At 33.3% G+C, this 21788-nt stretch overlaps 1 protein-coding gene and 1 long non-coding RNA gene across 2 annotated transcripts; both read right to left on the bottom strand.

The window, feature by feature from the left end:
• Positions 1-9291: 9291 nt before the first annotated feature.
• On the bottom strand, positions 9292-11525 carry LOC111878867 (pentatricopeptide repeat-containing protein At2g44880). Its single transcript, XM_023875351.3, has one exon. It carries the CDS (start codon positions 11290-11292, stop codon positions 9448-9450), a length of 1845 nt encoding a protein of 614 aa, XP_023731119.1. The 5' UTR covers positions 11293-11525; the 3' UTR covers positions 9292-9447.
• A 6058-nt stretch (positions 11526-17583) lies between these two features.
• LOC111878854 (uncharacterized) lies at positions 17584-19885 on the bottom strand. The gene is made up of 2 exons (XR_002845955.3): positions 17996-19885; positions 17584-17870 (listed from the first exon to the last, which is right to left on the bottom strand). It is a non-coding gene; the product is annotated as an uncharacterized LOC111878854 (long non-coding RNA).
• Positions 19886-21788: the final 1903 nt, after the last annotated feature.

Here is a 21788-nt window from a genome sequence, read left to right as displayed (position 1 = left end):
ATAGCACAAAAGTCAACAAGACTTGGCTAATGAAATTACAAAGTACTTTCTTAGAAATTGTTACAAGACAATTCCATAGACGTGAAGTCTCACATTCAAAGTACATTCCTTTGAACATCCTTCTTGCATAAAGTTTTCTAATCTAGACACAGAATCTCAATATCCAACTCCCAATATGGAAACATTTCCACATTTGCCATATGACGGCTCATTCTTAATAGAATCTTATTTATTCATAATAATGTCGATATGGTCCATCCAATACCATACTTCCAACTACTCGCAAGCGACCAATCCTCAGTGAACTTTGGATCGTCCTTTGATAGTTGTTTAAGAATTTTAGTTAAAATCCATTCTAGTCCTTTTTCCCTCTTAATGTGCTAGACATTTGAAAAAATTTAGAATGGTAAATATTATAGCATTTGCAATCGATCCTATACCCGAAGCGTATGGGACACGATGCATAATGTCTTACATAAAGATATGATACTTTACCAATCTTTTTCCATAATATTTTATATGTCATGTTCTCACAATTCGAACTATGAAGAGGGATGCCGTAATCATAATCGAATTTTAAGAACACACAATGTATCCTTTGACTGAAAATGTTAAAATTTCTCAATCTAAGCTTTAGATTTTGAAATGAAGTATAATATTCTCTCCCTTAATTATATTAAAACAACTTTTCAACCCATGCAACTTTGCAAATTGAATCTTTGTTTTTCTATAATTAATATTGCTAACTTGCAATACTCGCCATAATAATCATACAAGCATAACACTTATGCTCCCACTATCATGATGATTATTATCATATAAGCATAACACTTATGCTCCCACTAGCTTTGACATGTATTCAGAAAACAAATGAACTTTCAGAAAACAATGCCTATTGAATTTCTGAAATTCATATTTCTAATACCAGATGCTTTGATAAGCCTTTATCTAGGCTTCTTAACCTTATACACCTTTGTCTTAGATAGCTCATATGTGTGTTTAAACAATTCAGAACTTATGTTACTAAGTTCCAAATGTTGAAACTAATTGCCAAATCTCATAATTCGAACTATGGAAAGGGATGCCGTAACCATAATCGAATTTGAGAATACAATTTTCACAATTGCTATCTTCTTAAGATTTCTCTTAGTGAAAGCATTTCCTCACAGTCATTTTCATCAAGGAGGGAATCTTATGACACTTAGATTTTATGGTGTATGAGTTCCTATCCATGTGACTTTGCCAAAACCAAGGTTTGCGACAAATCCAAACTCATATGGACTGAACTTTCTTAATCTTGATTTCTTGCCCTATGGTAACACGAGTGCCCACCATGTCTTCCAAGTAGTTTAGTAACTTGTCCTTATATATCAATGTACTTTCCATCGACTAAGGCTCTATTATGCATTCAAATGAGAACTCATAGAACTCACATACGCAATTAACTCAATTGGAATGGCACAAAAACAAAATAATGTCAGCACGATAGGTTGTAAACCTCAAGTCGTGTGCTAGTGATGATCGATAAGGTATATTCTTGATTTGTTCTTGAAACCTTTCAAGACCATTAAGACTCCCACTGACTCCTTGACATATAAGATTCTCTTGTCAAGAAACATTTCTTGACAAAGCAAATATTCAAGAGTTAGTGTAGTTCTTATCAAGACAAAACACTTCACATAATTGGTCCTAGTTGGTCTTTGTCTTATCCAAGACAGCATAACTTACCAATTTCAAATGTGCAAGAATAAGAAAACATTTCCAAATTCCACATTTGATGAGTGTTATAAACCAACTTAAGACTTGTCACTCAATGTCACAATCTTGGAGTATGACTCTAAGACTTGATATTGGAACGAAGTATGATTGGCTCTTTGATTTAACCATTTCTAGAATTCTCGATTCCTCTTCTTAGACATGCAAATGCACTAAGACTCACTTAGAGGATCAATTGAGATATGGTTCTTAATCATTAAGACTTCATCATAAAACACAATAAAAGGTACTCTCCCTTCTTCTTAGAATGGAGAAACTTTTATCTTTCTGCCTTCCTGATTCTTCTTATTCGTTCTGCTATTGATTGAAACTATTTCAGTTAACTCAGAATTATACTCAATCTTATAAGTATAACCATATTTACTAAACTTTAGTAAATTATGACGAATATCTTTGTCACTCTTGTGGTAGACTTGATCAATGTACGACCTAGTGTACTCGATCTCCTAGTCCTTCAATTGACACTTTGTCAAAGAATTAGTCTAAGTTTCCCAAATGTGAAAGTTTTTCATTCATCATACAATACACATTGCATGATTCCAAGTTTCTGTCCAATTGAAACTTGGGCGATGAGAAACTCTCCCTATTTGGTAAACTTTTGATATGTCCACAAATAACATAATTAAGAATCAAATCCATTATTGCTAATAATAGAAACATTCGAACATCAATTTTTCATACATGCCATTGCAAGGATAAATAAATAAGATAAAATCAAAATTCATTTTATTGCGGAAAAATTTTGTCCTTACAATGCAATTCAATTGAAAAACTATGTTATTACATATTTCTTAACAATCTATTCTAACTCCAAGTAGTGGCTCAAGAATCCATTCTTCAAGTAATGCGATCGAAATCCATTTCATCACGATTAGATTCAGCTCACTTCTTCCCTTAAGCTTCCTCGCTTTTCTTTGATCCTACAAAACATCAAAATGTAATCTTATTACATCATGTATTAAGAATCTAGAATAGGAACTTAAAAGAGTTAGATAATGGATTTTACCTGAAGCCGAGCCATACTTCCTGACTCTCCCATCTCTTAGATCTCTCAGGTAGTTAGGGCAACTTCGTCTCCAATGCCCCTTCTCTTGGCAATAAAAGCAAATGGACTCCTTTGGCACAGCACATCGAACAATCACAGACTTAGTTCTTTCTGGACTTCCAATGTTTCCAGTGTCCATTGAAGTTTGGGAGTTTGATTCACCAGACAAATTTGCTTGATTAGCACGCCAAATCATTGCTGATTCAGCAGCTATAAGCAAATAGGTGAGATCAATAAGGGTCACGTCGTGGTCCATCATATAGTACTCTCTAACGAAATCACTATATGATTCAGGAAGTGACTGAAGAACCCAGTCAACAGCCAACTCACTTGAAATCTTGACACCCAACATGTTTAACCTATCAATGTGTGTTTTCATCTCTAAGACGTGCGCACACACAGGTTTCCCATCTTCGTGTTTTCTTGCCAAAAGGGCTTGAGTGAGCTTGAACTTTTCAAGCCTTTGAACTTGTGGGTCAGGGAGAACAATTGGAGGAGGTGGAGGAAGTGAAGCATGACTCTCATTTCCTTGATCGTATCTCGGAACGTCATCTTCATTCGGAAAACTTGTTCCATGGGATTTGGGAAGACCATTGTAAGATTCAGACATCTACAAAACGGGAGAAAATTCAAGTTATGTTGATTAGAATTCTTGATGTAACACCCAAATGAAACATCAAGCTAGGATCCAACACAATACTCTACAACCTAGAAGAGAGATGCCGTAATCTAGTTGCAGAATATTTGAAGGTAGGTAAATGACGATTTACCAATTTCCACCATAAAAAACGAAAAGGAAGATTAAGTTTTAAATGAATTGAAACTCCTAGATCTTTTGAGATTCATTGAACATTTCAATGGCATGTTTAATCTCGATTATGCCCTACTATTTGTGACTGGGATGCCGAGGATCACAAACAAGGTGTGAATAACCATACGAATCACGTGGTGCACCCAATGCTACAATCACCTAATCAATGTGCCGGTTAGCCACACACGCTCCATTGATCTATGACAAACATCGAGTCACCCTTCGCTACCAATGTCATCCCTAAATTAGTGTGCCGGTTAACCACACACGCTCCACTAACGTTTGACAAGGGTACGAAGTGTAATTCCATGGGTTAGCATACAATTTCACATTTTGCCTAAAGTAACTATGATTTGGGAATTTGAAAAAGCATTTAGTTACTTTGTACTTCATTATACTTATAATGGAAGGTTTCTGTCCTATCCTACCCGTTCAGCTAACGACCCTCCACTAGTCAAGAGTGCGGTGGGTAAGAGTGGATACCCATTCAATCGCCATTTTATAGGCAATTTCCTTAAACACCCCTTATAGACCAGCTTCGTGAATGAGGCCTACTAACGGTAAGACTGCCTGGTTACTCATACATATATAATATTAGACTTTTAATGTTATATATAGTATAGGGTGTATTTTACACTTTTAAAATACTAGGTGGTTTAACTTAGTAAATTATACTTTTAATTTAATTAAATGTAAACCAGAAACTTTATGGGTTTATTAAATCACCTTTAATTATGCACTTTAATTAATTTAATAAAACCATAAGGATGTAATTTGAACTTTTTCAAAATTAGGATTTTAGAATTTAGACCTTTTTCAAAATTAAACCTTTTAATCAAACAATTTAAATTCCAAAACCTGAGGGCAAGTTTTGAAACTTTTCAAAACATAAGCAAGAACATTCTAGATCAAAATACTACTAATAATAATTAACCAATTAATTAGTAATTATCTAAATATGACCTAATTTAATTTCTTGCAAGATAATCTATCAAATAATTCAAATAAATCAAGTTTATCACATAAGGCAATGATTATCTAATTAATTTGTTAATTATCTTTTATTTTGGTAAGGATATCTTTTAAATTAAACAATTAATTTAACCTAATCCCTTAAATCCCCTAGAATTCAAAATTATGGGATGGGATATTCAAAATCTTTAATTACCAAATTTAAACATTTAAAGGATAATTACAAGATATGGCAATATCCAAATCCCTAAAATTTAGGATCTTATCTTGGGGGGCAAGGGATTTTCGAAATCCCTAGGGTTTCCTAACCCTAATTTCGAAATTTGGAGGCTAGGCAAAAAAAAATTTAAGAACCCTATCAAAAATCGCCAACTAGGGTTTTGCAACCCTAATTTGCGAAAAACACCATGCCTTAGGGTTTACATGCCATAAACCCTAAATTTCTTGTTATTTTTATTATTGTATTTATTACAGTATATAAATTATAATAAATGATATTTGAACTTAATTATGTTTTTTAAACTTCATTATGTTTTTTTAAACTCTTTGACTTATTAATTTTAAGAAAGAGATAACTAAAATGAGTTTGTAGTTTCAATTGAATTGAATTTTTTAAATTTTACCGGGTACCCGTGAACCGAATCGTGGTTACCCGCTTTCATACGGTTCGGTTCGGTTTGGTTTTTTTGTCAATACGGTTCGGTTTCAGTTAGTGCGCATGAGGTACCCGCCCAGTGGTCACGGTTCAGAATTTTATTACTCTCCGAACCGAACCGCCCCGTGAACACCCCTAGTTGTTGATGTTTAGAATCAGAATCTTGGTTTGTTCTTACACACACAATACCCATATTTGTGATGGGTTTTATGCATAAGAAACAGTCCTATGTGCTCATACAAACCCTAATGCTTGGATCTAGGTTTCTCTATTGTACATGCTTTGAATCCAAGACTAATAAACTTAGATCTAACATATTATAAACTGAATTAGGGTTTATAGAATCACCTTTGATTGTTATATAGCAATAACAATCAATTCCTGGCTTGGATTGGCCTTAGAAAGCTTAGTGCCTCAAGTGCTGCACCTTTAATGGAGTCACAAACACCATATGCAACTTGGATGAAGAGGAGAAGAAGAGAGGCTGCCCAAAAACGGCTGGAAACCCTAATGGAAGACTTGTCCACGTTTTTGGGGCATAGGGGCCCTTTATATACATGTAGGCTATTAGGGTTTACAACTAGGAAACCCTAATATGACTGCTTAGGCCCTAAGCAGCCCATGGACTCCTTAAACATATCCCTTGGACGATTTCTAATGGGCTTCCCATAGAATTCGTCCAACCTATATATTATTAGGTGATCCATAGCCCAATTATAATTATCTTATAATTACAACTTCAGTCCCCTAAGTTTAATTAATCCCTTTTAGCCACAAAATTAATTATCAATTAATTCTTGACTAATATTAATTAAACAATATGATTTCTCCTTTAATATATTATTCTCATAATATATTAATAAATCATATTTAAACCTTTCTCTCCTTAAATCATCCTACATATTGCTATGGTGAAGGCAACCCAAAAGAACCATGCTCATAATCGGGTCAAGTACATACCAAAATAGTTATGGACTTAAACACTAATCCAACAATCTGCTCACAAACACACATTCCAGAATGTATATATGCATGTGGACATGTTCATAAGTGTGTATTAAAAAACAAACTCAATGGTATGTTTATGTGTGAGTGTGTTCTAACGTGTCAAAAAGTCGTTGGAAAAATCATATTAGCCGGAGATCTATTGGAAAAGACAACCATAGCTACCAGCAATGTCAGAAATAGACTAAAAACCTACCACGACCGGTTATAAAGACGTTATATGAACGATTCAAACAAGTTCAATAGTATATATGAAAAAAAAAAACAAAGTGGATCAAACGCAAATAATTAATTAACCTAATTTATAAATTCTAGGAGTAAGAAATAGCACTCACAAAAAGTTCAAATTTGTTTTAATAATGACAACTTTTTTTATATTTAGCAAAAAAAAAATGACCAAAAAAAATTCATGATCTGCTTCATTGTGATTTGTACGGCTCCTTTCTTATCGAAAAACTTTTACATAACAAAATATATTATAAAGTACAATAATATAATGCGATTTACATAATTTTTTTATTCCATATTTGAAATAATTTAATGATAGAGATCATACAAGAAACAATTCCACAATTCATAATGACCCATTGCGCTTTTGAAATAGTCCCGAGCTTGTGCGTTTGAGAGTGACTACTGAATGCTACCACTTTTCATATGATTCCACGTATTCGTGACTACTTTGACTCTAACTTTCAATCTTTGCTAATTATTATTTGATAATATTATCTAGAAATTGAAAGTGTTTATTTGGATAGAAGTATCAGTAAAAATAATTGTAAGTTTTTGAAAAAATGATATAAATATAATCATGATTACATTTCTTACGTTTTTTTAAATTTATATGAACTGTTCATAATTTTTTTTGTTAAGATGGTCTTTTACAGTTTTATTTTTTTGTGCAATTGGATTTGTTATATATAAAATGATTATTTTACATTTTTTAAATTTATATAAATTAAAATAGAGAGCCCACCACCAAACTAACCCTCCATCGCCCCACCCCACTCGCTACTTCTCCTTTCTTCTGATTGCCCCTCTCTATTATTGTGGGTTTATTTTCTGTGTATAGACTTCGAAACCTAGTAACACCAATGTAAAATTGATATAACAATAGGAACATTTTTGAAATAACAGTTAATTTTTTTTATTTTTATTATATATATTTTTTTGTAGTGGAGATACTTTTAAAATTCACCAGCTGCCTAATTAAAGATAAGTTTGATTTTTTGTGTAAAAGATAATTCCTATTAACAAATATACCTCCTTAAATAACATAAAGCATCATATATTTTGTTGAATCTGGACATGTTGCTTGGTTAGAGTGCAACCACTGAACTAGCAAGGAATCCAACATCCAACGTTTTTCATGAGGGATTCTCAATAATGTTCTATTTTACCTTTTGGAAATCCTAGAATAATACGATTTTATATAAATATAAATGAAGTTTAAAACAACTTTAAAATGAGGCATATTGCATGTAAAAGTAATGTGTTCTTCCATCTCTCTAGACCAAATGTTACATAAGTGTCATATAGTTCTTTTTTCTCATCTCAATTCTAACTTCATCACAACCCATACTTTTTGGTAAGTAAAAAAAACAAAAAATAAAATGTGAAAGCAACATGTTAGCCAACTCACACAACCTTCACCTAAAGAGGTACCGCAAAGAAAGGAATGGTGTTCCTAGAATTTTAAATCAACATTTTAATTTTACAATCAATAATAAAGAAACTGTTTCACTAAAATGGTTATTTACTTTTAATGTCCACATTCGTTGTCTAATTATAAAATCATAGCACAAGTTTTTATACCGTAAATGTATAAATACCTTTCAGGAAATAAAAGTTGAATGAAATTACGTTCCCTCATCATGCAAATTGCCTAAAAACCCTAGCTCCAAACATTAACTTTGGATTAATCTTGTTCTTTCTTTTTATCAAAATATAATAGATATTTTAGACAAGAAGAGGACAGGTGGTCAAATTTCTATAAGTGTATGTTGGTTGGATAATATTTTTTAAAATATATTATTAATGAATCTGGTCATAATTCAAAGTGCTTGACTATATGCAGTTTTACTAGTCACGTTGAGTACACTTTCGTGGGTTCATACTTGAATTGGTCTAGATCATCCGCGTTTGAGAGTGTACTAATGAACGCGACCCCCTTTTCATACGATTCCACAAGTATTCGTTGACTACTTTGACTATATGCAATTTTTCCTTTGGTATAAACACATTTTTATACATATGTATGTATTCATAAAACCATGGAGACCATATTAAAAAACTATCTTAAGCGAATTCATTACAAAATTTATTAGAGAAAAAAATCTGTAAAAGTCACAAATATGATATTTAGTTATAAACTTCTACATAATATGGCTATTTTGTCTGTTTTAATTACTATTAAAATTAATCAGTATAATATTTAACGTTAAAAACAAGGTTTTGTGATTCAATTGTTTCATCATTTCATTAACATTAAAAGCAATCTTGTTGTCATTGATTTTAATCCGTACGATAAAACTAATAGTTGGTACGATTGGAGAGATGGAAGCAGAAAGTAGTTGTTAATTAAGGCATTAATGGCATTTGCTTATAAGGTAAGTTGGCTTCCCTTAGTTAGAATGGTGTTGGCCCTTTAAGTTTTATTTTTATCACCTTTAAAGGAAACAAGACGATAGCTTCTTTTTAAATTAGCAAATGTTTAGTACTTTCATGCAACCAAAATAGTATTATTGTTTTTATGATTATTATTATTTTAGAGAAGTTAGGGCAGATGAGCCATTTCGGGCAAAAAAGTTTTTTTGGATGGACAAAATATTTATTGTACTAGCAACATATTAGAAATAGCAATAACTGACTATAACTGGAAGTTGTGTAACTAACAAACTCTAAATTTGGAGTTGGCGTTTTAGTATTTAAATATTCGATTACAGTCAATGAATTAAGAATTTAAGATCAGAATTTTTATACGACTTTTTAGGACACGTTAATATTTCACATTTTTTAAAAAGTGCGGAATTGAGTATTGAAAAATATATGATCACACACTTTGAAGTTACGATTACATATATTACATTTTATAAAAATGTTTAAAATTACCAACCTTTTTGCATTAAAAAAATGAATCGACCTTTTTGCATTAAATAACCTTTTTTGAGAAGTAAACCTTAGCAATTACATATCCATGTTAGTAAAATATTCTTTTTTCATATGAACAAATAACATCTCCAACATTGAATTTATACTCACCCATTCAGGATGCAACCTATCTCCTCCTCCTGATGCAAAACCCCAAACTTCACCACCCTCAATCACACTACTACACCCAACCTCTTTCCTTGTCTTTTTACTTCTCATCATCTCCTTCACTTCTTCAACATCAACCCATCTCTTCTCATTAGCATACAAATTCCTCAATGTAATATAATTCCCATCATTCCAATACTCCTTCCCATGTGTTTTCCTCAAAATCCTCTCACCCCTTTCAGCATCCTTCACATAACCACAAGCAGACAAAAACGAACTCAAAATAATCTCGTTAACTTCAAATGGCATATCTTCCATTAACTTCTCAGCTTCATCTAAACACCCTGCTCTCCCCAAAAGATCAATCATACAACCAAAATGCTCGATTGTTTGAGCAACTCCAAATTCTTCCATTCTTTTGAACCATTTCATTCCCTCTTCCACCATGCCACTATGGTTACAAGCTGATAAAACACAAATCATGGTTATCTCATTCGGCTTCACTCCATTTTTACACATTTCAAGAAACACATCCAATGCTTCTTTACCAAACCCATTAACAGCAAGCCCATGTATCAAAGCATTCCATGTTGCAGTTTCTTTAACATTCCATGACTCAAACACTTCTCGTGCTTTTGTAAACTCCCCACATTTCGCATACATATCGATTAAAGCAGTGCAAATGTTACTTCCTCCTCTATTCATCTTCTTTCTCATCACAAACTCATGAACACCCTTACCCAAATCCAAAGCTCCTAAATCTGCAATTGCAGGAAGAACACTCACAATCGTGATGTTATCAGGTTCAAGTGAGGGTTCTGATTGTAATTCTTGAAATAATTTCAACGCCTCGTTTGGTTGTTTATTCTGGTGATACCCTTTAATCATTGCATTCCAAGAAACTAGATTTTTCTGAGGCATGGTGTTGAAAAGTGTCCTAGCTGTGTCTATATCACCATGATTACAAAACCCATCAATCATACTAGTCCATGAGACAACGTCTTTCTCCCACATCTCATTGAACAAACTACTAGCTTGTGTCATGTCTCCTACCTTGACATAGGCATCAATCATTGCATTGAATGCGGGTGTGTCCTTCTTAGGCATCTGGTTGAAAAACATTCTTGCATTGTCTATCTCTCCACACTTTGCATACCCACTGACTAATGCTGTCCAAGAAACTTGACTTCTTTCAGGCATTTCATCGAACAGTTTCTGTGCACAGTTCATCTGTCCTAGTTTTGCATACATGTCGACTAATGATGTAGCTACAAACATGTTATGTACAAAACCTTCTTTAACAACATGGTTGTGAACTTGTTGGCTTCTCCGGGCATCCAAAGTTGAAGTGCACAGCTTTGCCAATGTCAAGAACGTATAACCATCAGGTTTAAAAGTACCAATTCTCCTTAACTCCCTGTACAAACTCAAACATTCATCATACTGGTGAATACCGAGATGAGCTCTCATCATGGTGTTGCTGACAAAGGTGTCGTATTCATCAGGCATATGATCGAACAGTTTGTGGGCATGTCGTATGAGATTGGTTGCATCTTCAGATGAGGTGGTAAATCGTTTAGCAGCTAAGGAGGAACAGGTGGTGATGAATTTGGCAAGAATGTTTTTGTTCTTGTAAAGAGAGTTTCGTAGTATGAAAGCGTGGATTTGGAGGAGGCGAGCTTTGGTGGTGGTGGTGTATTGGAGGAGATAGATACATGTTCGTTCCGTTGAGCTCCAAAGACCTCCTAATTGGTTCTTATCATCACCCGTCATCAACTTCAGTGAACGATCTTCGCAAACTAGTATTACAGTTCAGATTTTATTAAATGCATACACACATTTTCACTGTGTTATTTATTGTCCGTGGGCAGACACATCTACCTGTACAAAAACCACGTCACATTGATTTCTCCCACCAAAGATTCAAGAACACCAACCTATGGGAATGCGAAATTATCATCAATTAGAACTTTGGAAACAAAAATTTTGTTTTTGCATTTAAATGAAGGGAAAATTAACAAAGTTTTAAAAATATTCAAAAAAAAGACCATTGTCTCTATACACAATAGAATTTTAAGGTTACTTGGTTTCTAAATGTTCAAAAAATATTATTGTTTTTTTTAGTACAAAAAAATATCATTAAAGTTATTATTTCTACTCAGAATACCAAAGGATTACACATGTGTTCAAATAAAATCTTATGGTAATCAGATACTTCAGGTAAATGGAAAAATGACTTAAAATTGTAACGAACTTTCCAAAATATTCAAAAAATATCACATTTTTTATTAACTGCGTTGTTGTCGGATTATGTAAAACACAATCGTCGAAGATCATGAACCATCATATCAGTTCACAAAAGCTATGTAAATCTCTTTCATTCCTTCACTCGATCGTTCTTGTGGTAACAAAACAATTGGGTAATAACCTTAGTTAAACATTCTTGCTTCCCAATCACATTATATGCTTCAAACCTAAAACATATATACGTTATATAGATGCACATATTATACAACAATGTTAGTCGTTCATTAGTGTTGCGGCACAATAGAGACACAAAGGAGAAACGAGCGTGACGTTATGTCATGAGAATTCCTAAATATGGATTTAGATACAAACTGATCGCGTGATGTAATGAAAGATAGTACACAACTGGTGTGAACTGGTACGCCGATGACTAATCTCTGATAACCGTGTTCTATATAATCCAGAAACAACAAAGTTAACAAAATGTGCTCTAAAAAAAACAACAATGATTTTTTTTTGAACATTTTGGAAATTCCAATGGTATTTTGTGTTCTAAAATGTGTATTTCGTTGGTATTTTGTGTACAAATGATATACTTCAAGGGTATTTTTTATATTAAAAAAATAATGGTATTTTTTGAACATTTTGGAAACTTTGTTACCTTTTTAAATCATTTTTCGTTTACTTGAAGTAAACGGTTACCATAAGGTTTCATTTAAACACATGGGTACTTCGTTGGTATTTTATGTACAAAAAATAAATTTAATGGTATTTTGTGTACTAAAAAAACAATTGTTTTTTTTTTACAGTTTTGAAACTTCGTTACCTTTTTAAGTCATTTTCTCTTAAATGAAAAACAAAAAAATCGTTGAGGTGCATATTTAACAACAAAGATGCATAAAAGAGAAATCATATGGGAATTTGGATTTCACAAAGTCAAATAAAATTTAATAAAAACAAGCAATACCTACCTGTACCGGGCCATGGCCCATGTTGCCCTCCCATTGGGCTGGGCTGGCTGTTGGTCTTACCATACACTCTAATCAACGTTCTTCCAACATTATTTTTCAAGAACTTACTCATTAATAATTTTTCTCTTGATAATATATAATGTAATAATGTAATATGTTACCAGGCATTTATGCCCATGTATTGTGTAAAAATGATGTTTGTTAATGCTTACAAATTAAAAAAATGTTGTATGAACAAATATTGATTTTGTTTAATCTAATGACAATAAACGATCTGGCAAACGTTACCAAATGCAAAATATTCCCAAACCGCTCCTCAATTTCCGTATTTCAAGCAAGTATAACAAGGGATAATGACTTAAAATGGTAATATATTTTTTTGATTTGTACACATTTAGTCACTGACTTTTTTTTCGCCCACATTTACCCCTTCAATTTGTTAAACTGTACACATTTAGTCCTTATGACCGGCTACTCCAGGTTAGCCGGTAAAAAGGACTTAATAGGGTACTATATTTCTCACTTTGTACACATTTAGTCCTTAATATTTTTGTATACATTTACTCCTTAATATTTTTTTGTTGCAAAATAAGTCATTTTTGTTTTTGTACTCATCCAATACTTATAAATAATTTCTTTAGGTTTTTCTCACAACATCTTACGTAGATAATCATATGGTGGTGGGATAGGTTGAGGTGGGTCTGCTATATGTTGTAGTGCGGGCCAGCTGTAAGCCATAGGGACGGATGCTCGAGAAGAGCGGTTGAGTTAAGGCGGCATGCCGACAAACCCTGGGTATTCCAGTCCAATGACTAATTGGACTTGTTGCATGTTGGCATTCCAATCCAATGACTGCTTGGGCCAAGGTATTCCAATCTGATGAGTGTGAGGCCGTTATACATGATAATACGTTTGTTGTAGCATGTATTTTGGGGGAAACTCACTAAACTTTATGTTTACCCAGTTGTTTATGTTTTCAGATTCTATCGTTGATCGTGGGAAGACGAAGACATGACAGTACACACTCATCAATAGTATTGATGATTCCACGATTCTTATATTACTTTGATTTTCGATAAATGTATTTTGGAATAAACGTTTTTTCTTAATAATGGATTTATAACTAGGGAGTTTTGCCTTATTTAAAAATGAAAATTTTTTGTTGTGAAAATGAGACGTTACACATAAACATCAACAACCCCATACATTTCATCAATGTCCAACGTAAAATGTCGTGAGAAAAACCTAAAGAAATCATTCATAAGTACTGAATGAGTATAAAAACAAAAATGACTTATTTTGAAACAAAAAAATATTAAGGACTAAATATGTACAAAAATATTAAGGACTAAATGTGTACAAAATATTAATGACTAAATGTGTACAAAATGAGAAATATATTATCCTATTAAGTTATTTTTACCGGCTAACCTGGAGTAACCGGTCATAAAGACTGAATGTGTACAGTTTAACAAGTTGAAGGGGGTAAATGTGGATGAAAAAAAAAAACTCAGTAACCAAATGTGTACAAATCGAAAAATATATTACCCTTTTAAGTCATTATCCCGTATAACAACCATCTTTGAATCCACTTCACAAATGCGATTATTAAGCTCCTTATTGTCATATTATTGGTTCCCTTTTTAAATGTTTCAATCTATCTATATATCTACCAGGGACGGACGCAGGAATACGTGGTAGGTGTTGTCGGGATGAATAGGTGTTGCTGATACATGAAAAATAGGTAGAAAAAACTGAAAAATCGAAAAAAATTTCACTACGGTCAGAAAAGTTAAGGGTTGCCGGTGCCACACCGGGACCCCCTTAAAACCGTCCTTGATATCTACCTTTACCTCTTCTAATAAATGAAACCTAAAAATGACACGTGTCAGTTTATTAGAATGTTTCTTTGACACATGGCATTTTTCTATGATTTTTATTATTATTATTTTTTTTGTAACAAATCAAATTCAATTCAAATTTTGAAAATACAAAATCATACCCTAATAACATTATTATGTTTATTTTGCTTAACAAATCAATTCATAATTACTTACAATCGACAATATCTTTGGTTTTTTTTAACATTTATTATTTTTTTTATTTATATAAAAAAAATTAATATACCAACCGTGGTTATAACCTAGTGTAATAATGTAATAAACCAAAAGTGAATCTACTCCACTTTCGGATTCAAAACGACTCCATTCGTTTGAACCAAATAAAAAATCCTTCGATCTCCATCCACAAATGGAACAAATGGAAGTATTCAGAAAGGAATAGGCCACAATGAACCGATGATTTTTATTTTCCAAATCAACAACCAATGATCCGATTGCAAAAGACCAAAACCGGTCAAACTCTTCCAAAACCCAAAAAACAATCAGTAACTCATCTTCAACCCATTTTTGTTTAGAATCAGTTGACATGTATGTTGAATATAGAAATCATCAAGTACTTGAACATAGAAGATGTTCAAAAAGTTCTTCATGTCGGTCTATTGGAGTCAACAAATGACTTGTTTGTAGCAACTTCTTAGAATTTTCTCTTTCAATTTCATTATCTTTTGATAAGTTTGGTTTCGAGGCATATTGATATGACCAAATATTATATTTAATATAAGTTATCAACGAATAGTGGTCAGTTTAAGACATTTATGATTAAATATAACTGGAAGTTTGAAACTATACTAGCATTTCTATCAAGGATTGAATGCTTTTTGTTATTTAGAATCATATTAAACAATATCAAACGAGCACTTATATTTAATTCGACATTAATTTCATAAAAAAGAAGGTTGAATAATACGTTGGGAAAACATTTTTCTTTTTAGTGTTCATACATACTATAAAAATTATATGTTTTATACATACTATAAAAATACGACAACCGAAAAAAACCAGTTTTTAAAACATTAGGAAAAACCATGTTGAATTCGAAAATAATGGTTTCTTATTGGTGTATTTCTAGCATCAATTCTAAATTTAGTATTGGATGGAGTGATTGGCTAATTAAGAATCCAAAATCCTAATGGAAGTCGTTTTAACTCGGTTTTGGTTTTTAACTAGTTTCTAGATACTCATTTTATAATATACTGTTGTTAAAAAAATTATTTATAGAACTAAACCTCTTACCTCTCATCTTTAACTTGAATCTATTGATTCAGTTCAATTAAATCCAAAATCTTGATTTGGTTTTCAACCAAAGTTTGAGTTCTTAATTTGGTTAATTTGGTTGGTGTAGGACGACTTATGTAAACAAAACATCATCAACCACAATTTATTGTGAGACTATCCTATAATCTTGGACATGATCAATATCCAATAACATAGATTCGAGTTTTAGGTAAATTAGTCTCATGAATTCAAATTAAATTCCAGATTCTTCCAATTAAATAATGATAACTCGAGTTGGGATAATTGCCATTTGCCTGAGCCTCCTTCTGGTGTGCTCGCTCTTCATCAACAAAGTCGACGGGGCTTTTGAACTCAAAGATGATTGTTTAGCCAAGGCTGAAAACATGACAGACGGCAAGAGAACAAAGGGTCGTAAATTAAGGATCCGCAAGTTGACAATGAAACAAGTAAATTTGCATTGAAGAAGACATGGTTCAAAGTTTAAAGCTTGGGCAAGAGATTGGACGAAATCTATATAATTAGGCTTCTCCAAACCAACGATGTGTTTCATTGTATATGTAAATACTTAGATTATTTAAGATCTAAAAGGAAATGTATTGATGTAAATATTTTGTTTGTTAAATGACCAAGAGAAAAATATACAAATTAATGGTTTTTTTGAAGGAGAACATTCGACTCAATATTTTGTTTATTTAATATTGAGATAATGATGTATAAAAGTAACAGACTTGGTTATATATACACATTTAGTCATGTAACTCGCTTACCTTTAAATTTGTTTATATTGTTCAAAATATATCATTATGACCGACTATTGTTTAATCAATTGAAAATGATTTTTCAAATGAATACCAAAAATTCTTCGACAAAGACTATGAATTTTCAATCAAGATGAACACACCCATAAATCCACTTTACGGTTCTCTCTCTCTCTCTCTCTCTCTCGCTCTCTCTCTCTCTCATTTATAACGAAGACGATGACGTTTGAACAAACACACACACACGAGAAGATCCTGAACAAAAACAAAAACACACACATAAGATTTATGGTAAACATAGTGAAGCTTCTATGAGTTTTATGCAGAAAAGTCTCATTATTTTGGGAAAAATTTTAATAAAGTCCTAAAAATGTTTTTTAACAGAAAAGTCCCGATTATTTAACATTTTGTCCAAATTAATGATTTTTTTTTATATATTTGAACAAGAAATGACAGACTATATGCTTTTCTCAAAATAATGAGACTAGTCTGTTAAAAAAAAACTTACAACTTTATCAAAAAAATTCCCAAAATAATTGGACTTTTCCGCATAAAACTCAAACTTCTATTATCGATGAAAACAAACAAACAAACACGCAGACACGTCCATAATCAAGTTTCAAATACACACACCCATACACTACTAGAAACAAAGGTATCATCGCCAGACAATTTCGTTACTGTTATCAACGACAAATTAGCGACGAAAATGGTCATCAAAATTTGTCGCTAATTGTTAGCAAGGGATATAACGACGAATTTGCGACAACACAAATTACTCATGGAACCTCTAGATTTCATTGCTAATGACCGTCAGTAATCGGTTGCTGATTAGCTCAGGGAATCCATCGAGTTTGTTGTTAATCTGTCGCTGATGCCTTTTATATAAATAGTTTTGCCTATCAAAAATTACAAAATAAAATTCCACTTTTATACTAAACTAAATTAAAATTCAACTACTAAACTAAATATTAATATTCAACTATCAAAATAAAGATTCATCGAAACATCACAAAAATCAAATGTCCATGTCTAAATCGATTTCAAAGTATCGAAACCAAATCACGAAAATTAAGTGTCAAAAGTCTAATTAGTTGTGTAGGATACTTCCTTGGGTGAGTTTTAGGATGTCGTTATACGTCTTGACAATTTCTTATTTTTGGACCTCAATTTCTTCAAGTTCCGACTTCTGCCCTGAACTCATCATTTATTTCCCTATGAATACGATCACCGATAACCTACAAAGCAATAATAATTAGTTTACCTTAGTTAAGGAAACTACCATGTTCAAGAAATCGAAGAAAATCAAATTCTTTTGTAGAAAACAACCAGGTCCTAGAAATCGAAGGAAACTAGGGCTTACCCGAGTGAATCGCTGGTGTTAGGGGTTGAGCATCTAACCTTTTGTTCTAGTCTCTTGATGTTACTGGTAGAGTTGGTTAGATCGGGGACGGGAGTAGTCGACGACTGACAACGTTTTTGGGATGATGACCTCAATTTGGGAGAGAGAAGAGTATGTCGATTTGAGAGGGAACGAGGTACTTTTGTGTGGAATAAGGAGGAATGAGAAGCTAAGGAGGGAAACGAAAACCAGCGACCGATATTAGGGCTTTATTTTCGAGAATCGATTAGGAAGAGATTAATCCCTCTTTAATTTGTCGCACATCAGCTGCTATTCCCTCACTTACTCTTAATTAGTTTTCGATAAATGTAATTTATGTCGTTATTCCCTCTTTAATTTGTCGCCAGATTAGCTATGGATTATTCTGTTGTTGAAACTACAGTTTCTACTAATGAGATACATGACATGTGTTTCATTTGGGTTTTGTGTGTGTTCATGTTCAAATGATTCAAGAACTTCAACTTCATATTTTTGTTGGTTTTGATATTAAAATCGAAGTGAACAAAGATCAACTACAGTGTTACAAATTCCAAAACCCATGAACGCCTTATTATTGTTTAAATATGTTTTTATTTGTTTTTTTATCTACCCTGATGAACAAACCCTTTTCAAGAACCTAAAATTTTTGTCTTTCAAAAATCGATGAACAAACCTTTGTCAAGAACTCGAAGCTTTCCATGATAAACACACATAGCATAAATCTGGCCAAGAACACATGAAACCAATCTTTTGGTTGATTTTTAGAAGAAATTAAAATCTAGAACTTTAGGGGGGTGTTTGGATAAATAGTTTTTAGTTTATTACCTTATTGCTTATTTGTTTATTTTGGTGGGAATAAACACTTTTTTAAAATATGTTTGGATTAGCTTATTGCAGTAGGAATAAGCAATAAGCAATAAGCGTTTGAAGTGTTTGGCAAATAAAACAGCTTATATGAGTAAAATGATCAATAAACAATAAGTAATAAGCATTCCCCTCTTGCTTATTAAAATCAGCTTATTTAGCTTATTCTTACCGCAATAAGCTGATTTTTAAAAACTTCTATCCAAACACTTAAATTTGCTTATTGCAGTGGGATTAAGCAATAAACAATAAGCAGCCTATTTTTTTCCTATCCAAACACCCCCTTAAAAACACACACATGTCAATTTTATTCATCTTTGGGTCGATGTGTGCGTTCATGTGTGTGTGAACCCACTGGCGGATCTACATTGGATCTCGGGGTATCCCGGGATGCCCCTAAAAAAAAATTTAGTAGTATAAATTTTTCCGAAAAATTTTGTTTATTTTGCATTCCTTCATATAAATGTGTTTTGCGAAAAAATAACAAAAGCTCTAGTTGGTTAAGTTGGTTATGATGACATGGTGTTTTTCCGGAAGTTGGAAGTTCGAATCTTGGGCTTGACATATGTTAATTATTTTGTTTATCAGTTTCTATCCTGTATCCATTTAACTTCTTTCTTATTTCTTATAATTCTAAAATTATCCCACATTGGCCATAAAATGAAACATAGGCCCTATACATCTGTTATAAAAACAACACAAGATTTTCAATTCTCAACAAGTTAAACCTTTGAATGGGTTTTGGTTTAAACCCGAAACTGAGTTTGGTAAACTGAAAAACCAAGAAACCGAACCCATTGGTTCGGGATACCCTTTTACGTTGACCCTGGCTCCGCCACTGTGTGAACCCAGATTGCCAGAAAATTCTTGTTAGGTAAGAAAAATCATGTTTTAGTCACAAAAAGTATGTTTGGTTGTCTAGACCTGTAATAATCTGTCATAGTTGTTTTTTACGAGGTAAACAAGTTCAGTTGTAACATATACAAAATAAATAAATAAAATAAAATAAAATAATTAGCGACTAATAGTATACATGAAGCAAATTTCAATTACAAGTAGTGGTGGCGCCCGGATCAAAGTAAAATGGTAGCGCAAAAAAAATCCGCATAAAAAGATATAAACTTGATTTCAAGTTTAATAACAACAAATAATTACTTAACTATTAACCCTAAGCCCTTAATTAAACAAACATAATTTCTAATTTCAAAATTCAAGTTTTCACAAAGCCAAATAATGAAAATATTAAATAACCTAACATTAACAATAAATAATAAGAATAAGATCAAGATAAATTATGTTCTTTGTTGTGCAATATGAATCTCAAAGTCGCCGACTAGAAAAATGATCATCGGAACAATGATTGTCAGAAAATCGGAAAGGCAGCAACAACTAGCAAGCATATGAAATAGGCAACGTCGATCAACCTTCTGTTGTGTTTCATTTTTTTTATCAAATGGGTACAAGATTTGGACAATTAGACTGTAACACCCATAAAATTTGAGCCAATTTAATACTTTTTGAACAATTTAAAACCATTCAATTATTACAATCAGTTTTCAAAAGAGTTTATACATCAGAGTTCCCAGAAATCATAATCATCAATCGAGGAAGTGTACGGTCACGCCTTCGCCTTCATGCGGTCATCCGCTGAACCTGAAACAATAAACTGAAATTGTAAGCCCGAAAGCTTAGTGAGTTACCCCCAAAATACCAACCTCATAACCATAATCATATCATATCAACAAAATAGAACAACCATACATCTCGAGTCTACAGTGTGACTGGTCCGTCCGCACCGGGCCTTCAGTCTATTTGGCCCACTCTCCGAGCCTCGGCACGACTGGACCGCCTTCTCGGGGCCTTCAGCCTATCCGGACTGCTCGCCGGGCCTTCGGCCTGACTAGGTGCCCTCCTGGGCCTACAATCTATCTGGTCCGCCCTGGGTATGTTGGCCTATAGCACGAATCAGGACCCGCCTCAACCCAACCCCCAAAAAAACAACCATGTGCACATATAACAGATAATCACATAAAAGTCCATAGACAAACAAACCGATCTAGCAGATCATATAGCATAGCAACATCCTAACCAGGATATCGACCTAACTAGTCACTAACATAACATCATCCTATCTACCAGGATACCAACCTAAACCAGGTCACTGACATAGCATCATCCTAACTAGGATACCGACCTAAAACGGTCACCAACATAATACCGTCCTAATTACCAGGATGTCGATCTAACATATCAATAAGCACATCAAAGAAGCACAAGTACACAATCCGAAAAAGGGCCGACCTTAGTGCCTTAGACCCTGTTGATAGAGTGAGGATAACTCTCCTCGCAATGCCGGACTGAACCACAAAATCACGCTCCCAAAACATTGCCCCAAACTCCAACACCTATAACCATCAATGATCCAATTCATAAATACCCGATTACCAATTATCCTCAAAAGTCAAAATGGTCAACCCTTGGTCAAAGCCAAAGTCAACTATCAAGGTTAACAGTCCATGTTGACCTCAACTCGCCGAGTACCCTCAGCTACTCGCCGAGTTCCTTGCATAACTTGCCAACTTGCCGAGCCCAAGGCAATCTTCATCGGACTCGCCGATTTGTTCATCCAACCCGTTGAGTTCATGACCATCTTCATATGACTCGCCGAGTCTACCATGCGACTCGCCGAGTCCCTTCAGTCCTTCATCCATACAGATGCTTTTTAAGCCATGCTAAGACTCCATACTGCAGATCCAACTTCCCAAGGCATGCTTATCACGTAAAGTTGCAAACTTTACGTGCATGCAAGGCTCTATTGACTCATAATGCCAAATCCAAGATTGAAATGGGGTTTTACACTTAAGGAGGGGTTCATACTTGCCAAAGGTAATAGCTTTATGGACTTACAAAT

The sequence above is a fragment of the Lactuca sativa genome, chromosome 5 (genome assembly GCF_002870075.4).
Source record: "Lactuca sativa cultivar Salinas chromosome 5, Lsat_Salinas_v11, whole genome shotgun sequence".
Lineage (NCBI taxonomy): Eukaryota > Viridiplantae > Streptophyta > Magnoliopsida > Asterales > Asteraceae > Lactuca > Lactuca sativa.
The sequence above is the reverse complement of the archived record's forward strand: the minus strand, read 5'-3'. Positions and strand labels throughout refer to the sequence as shown.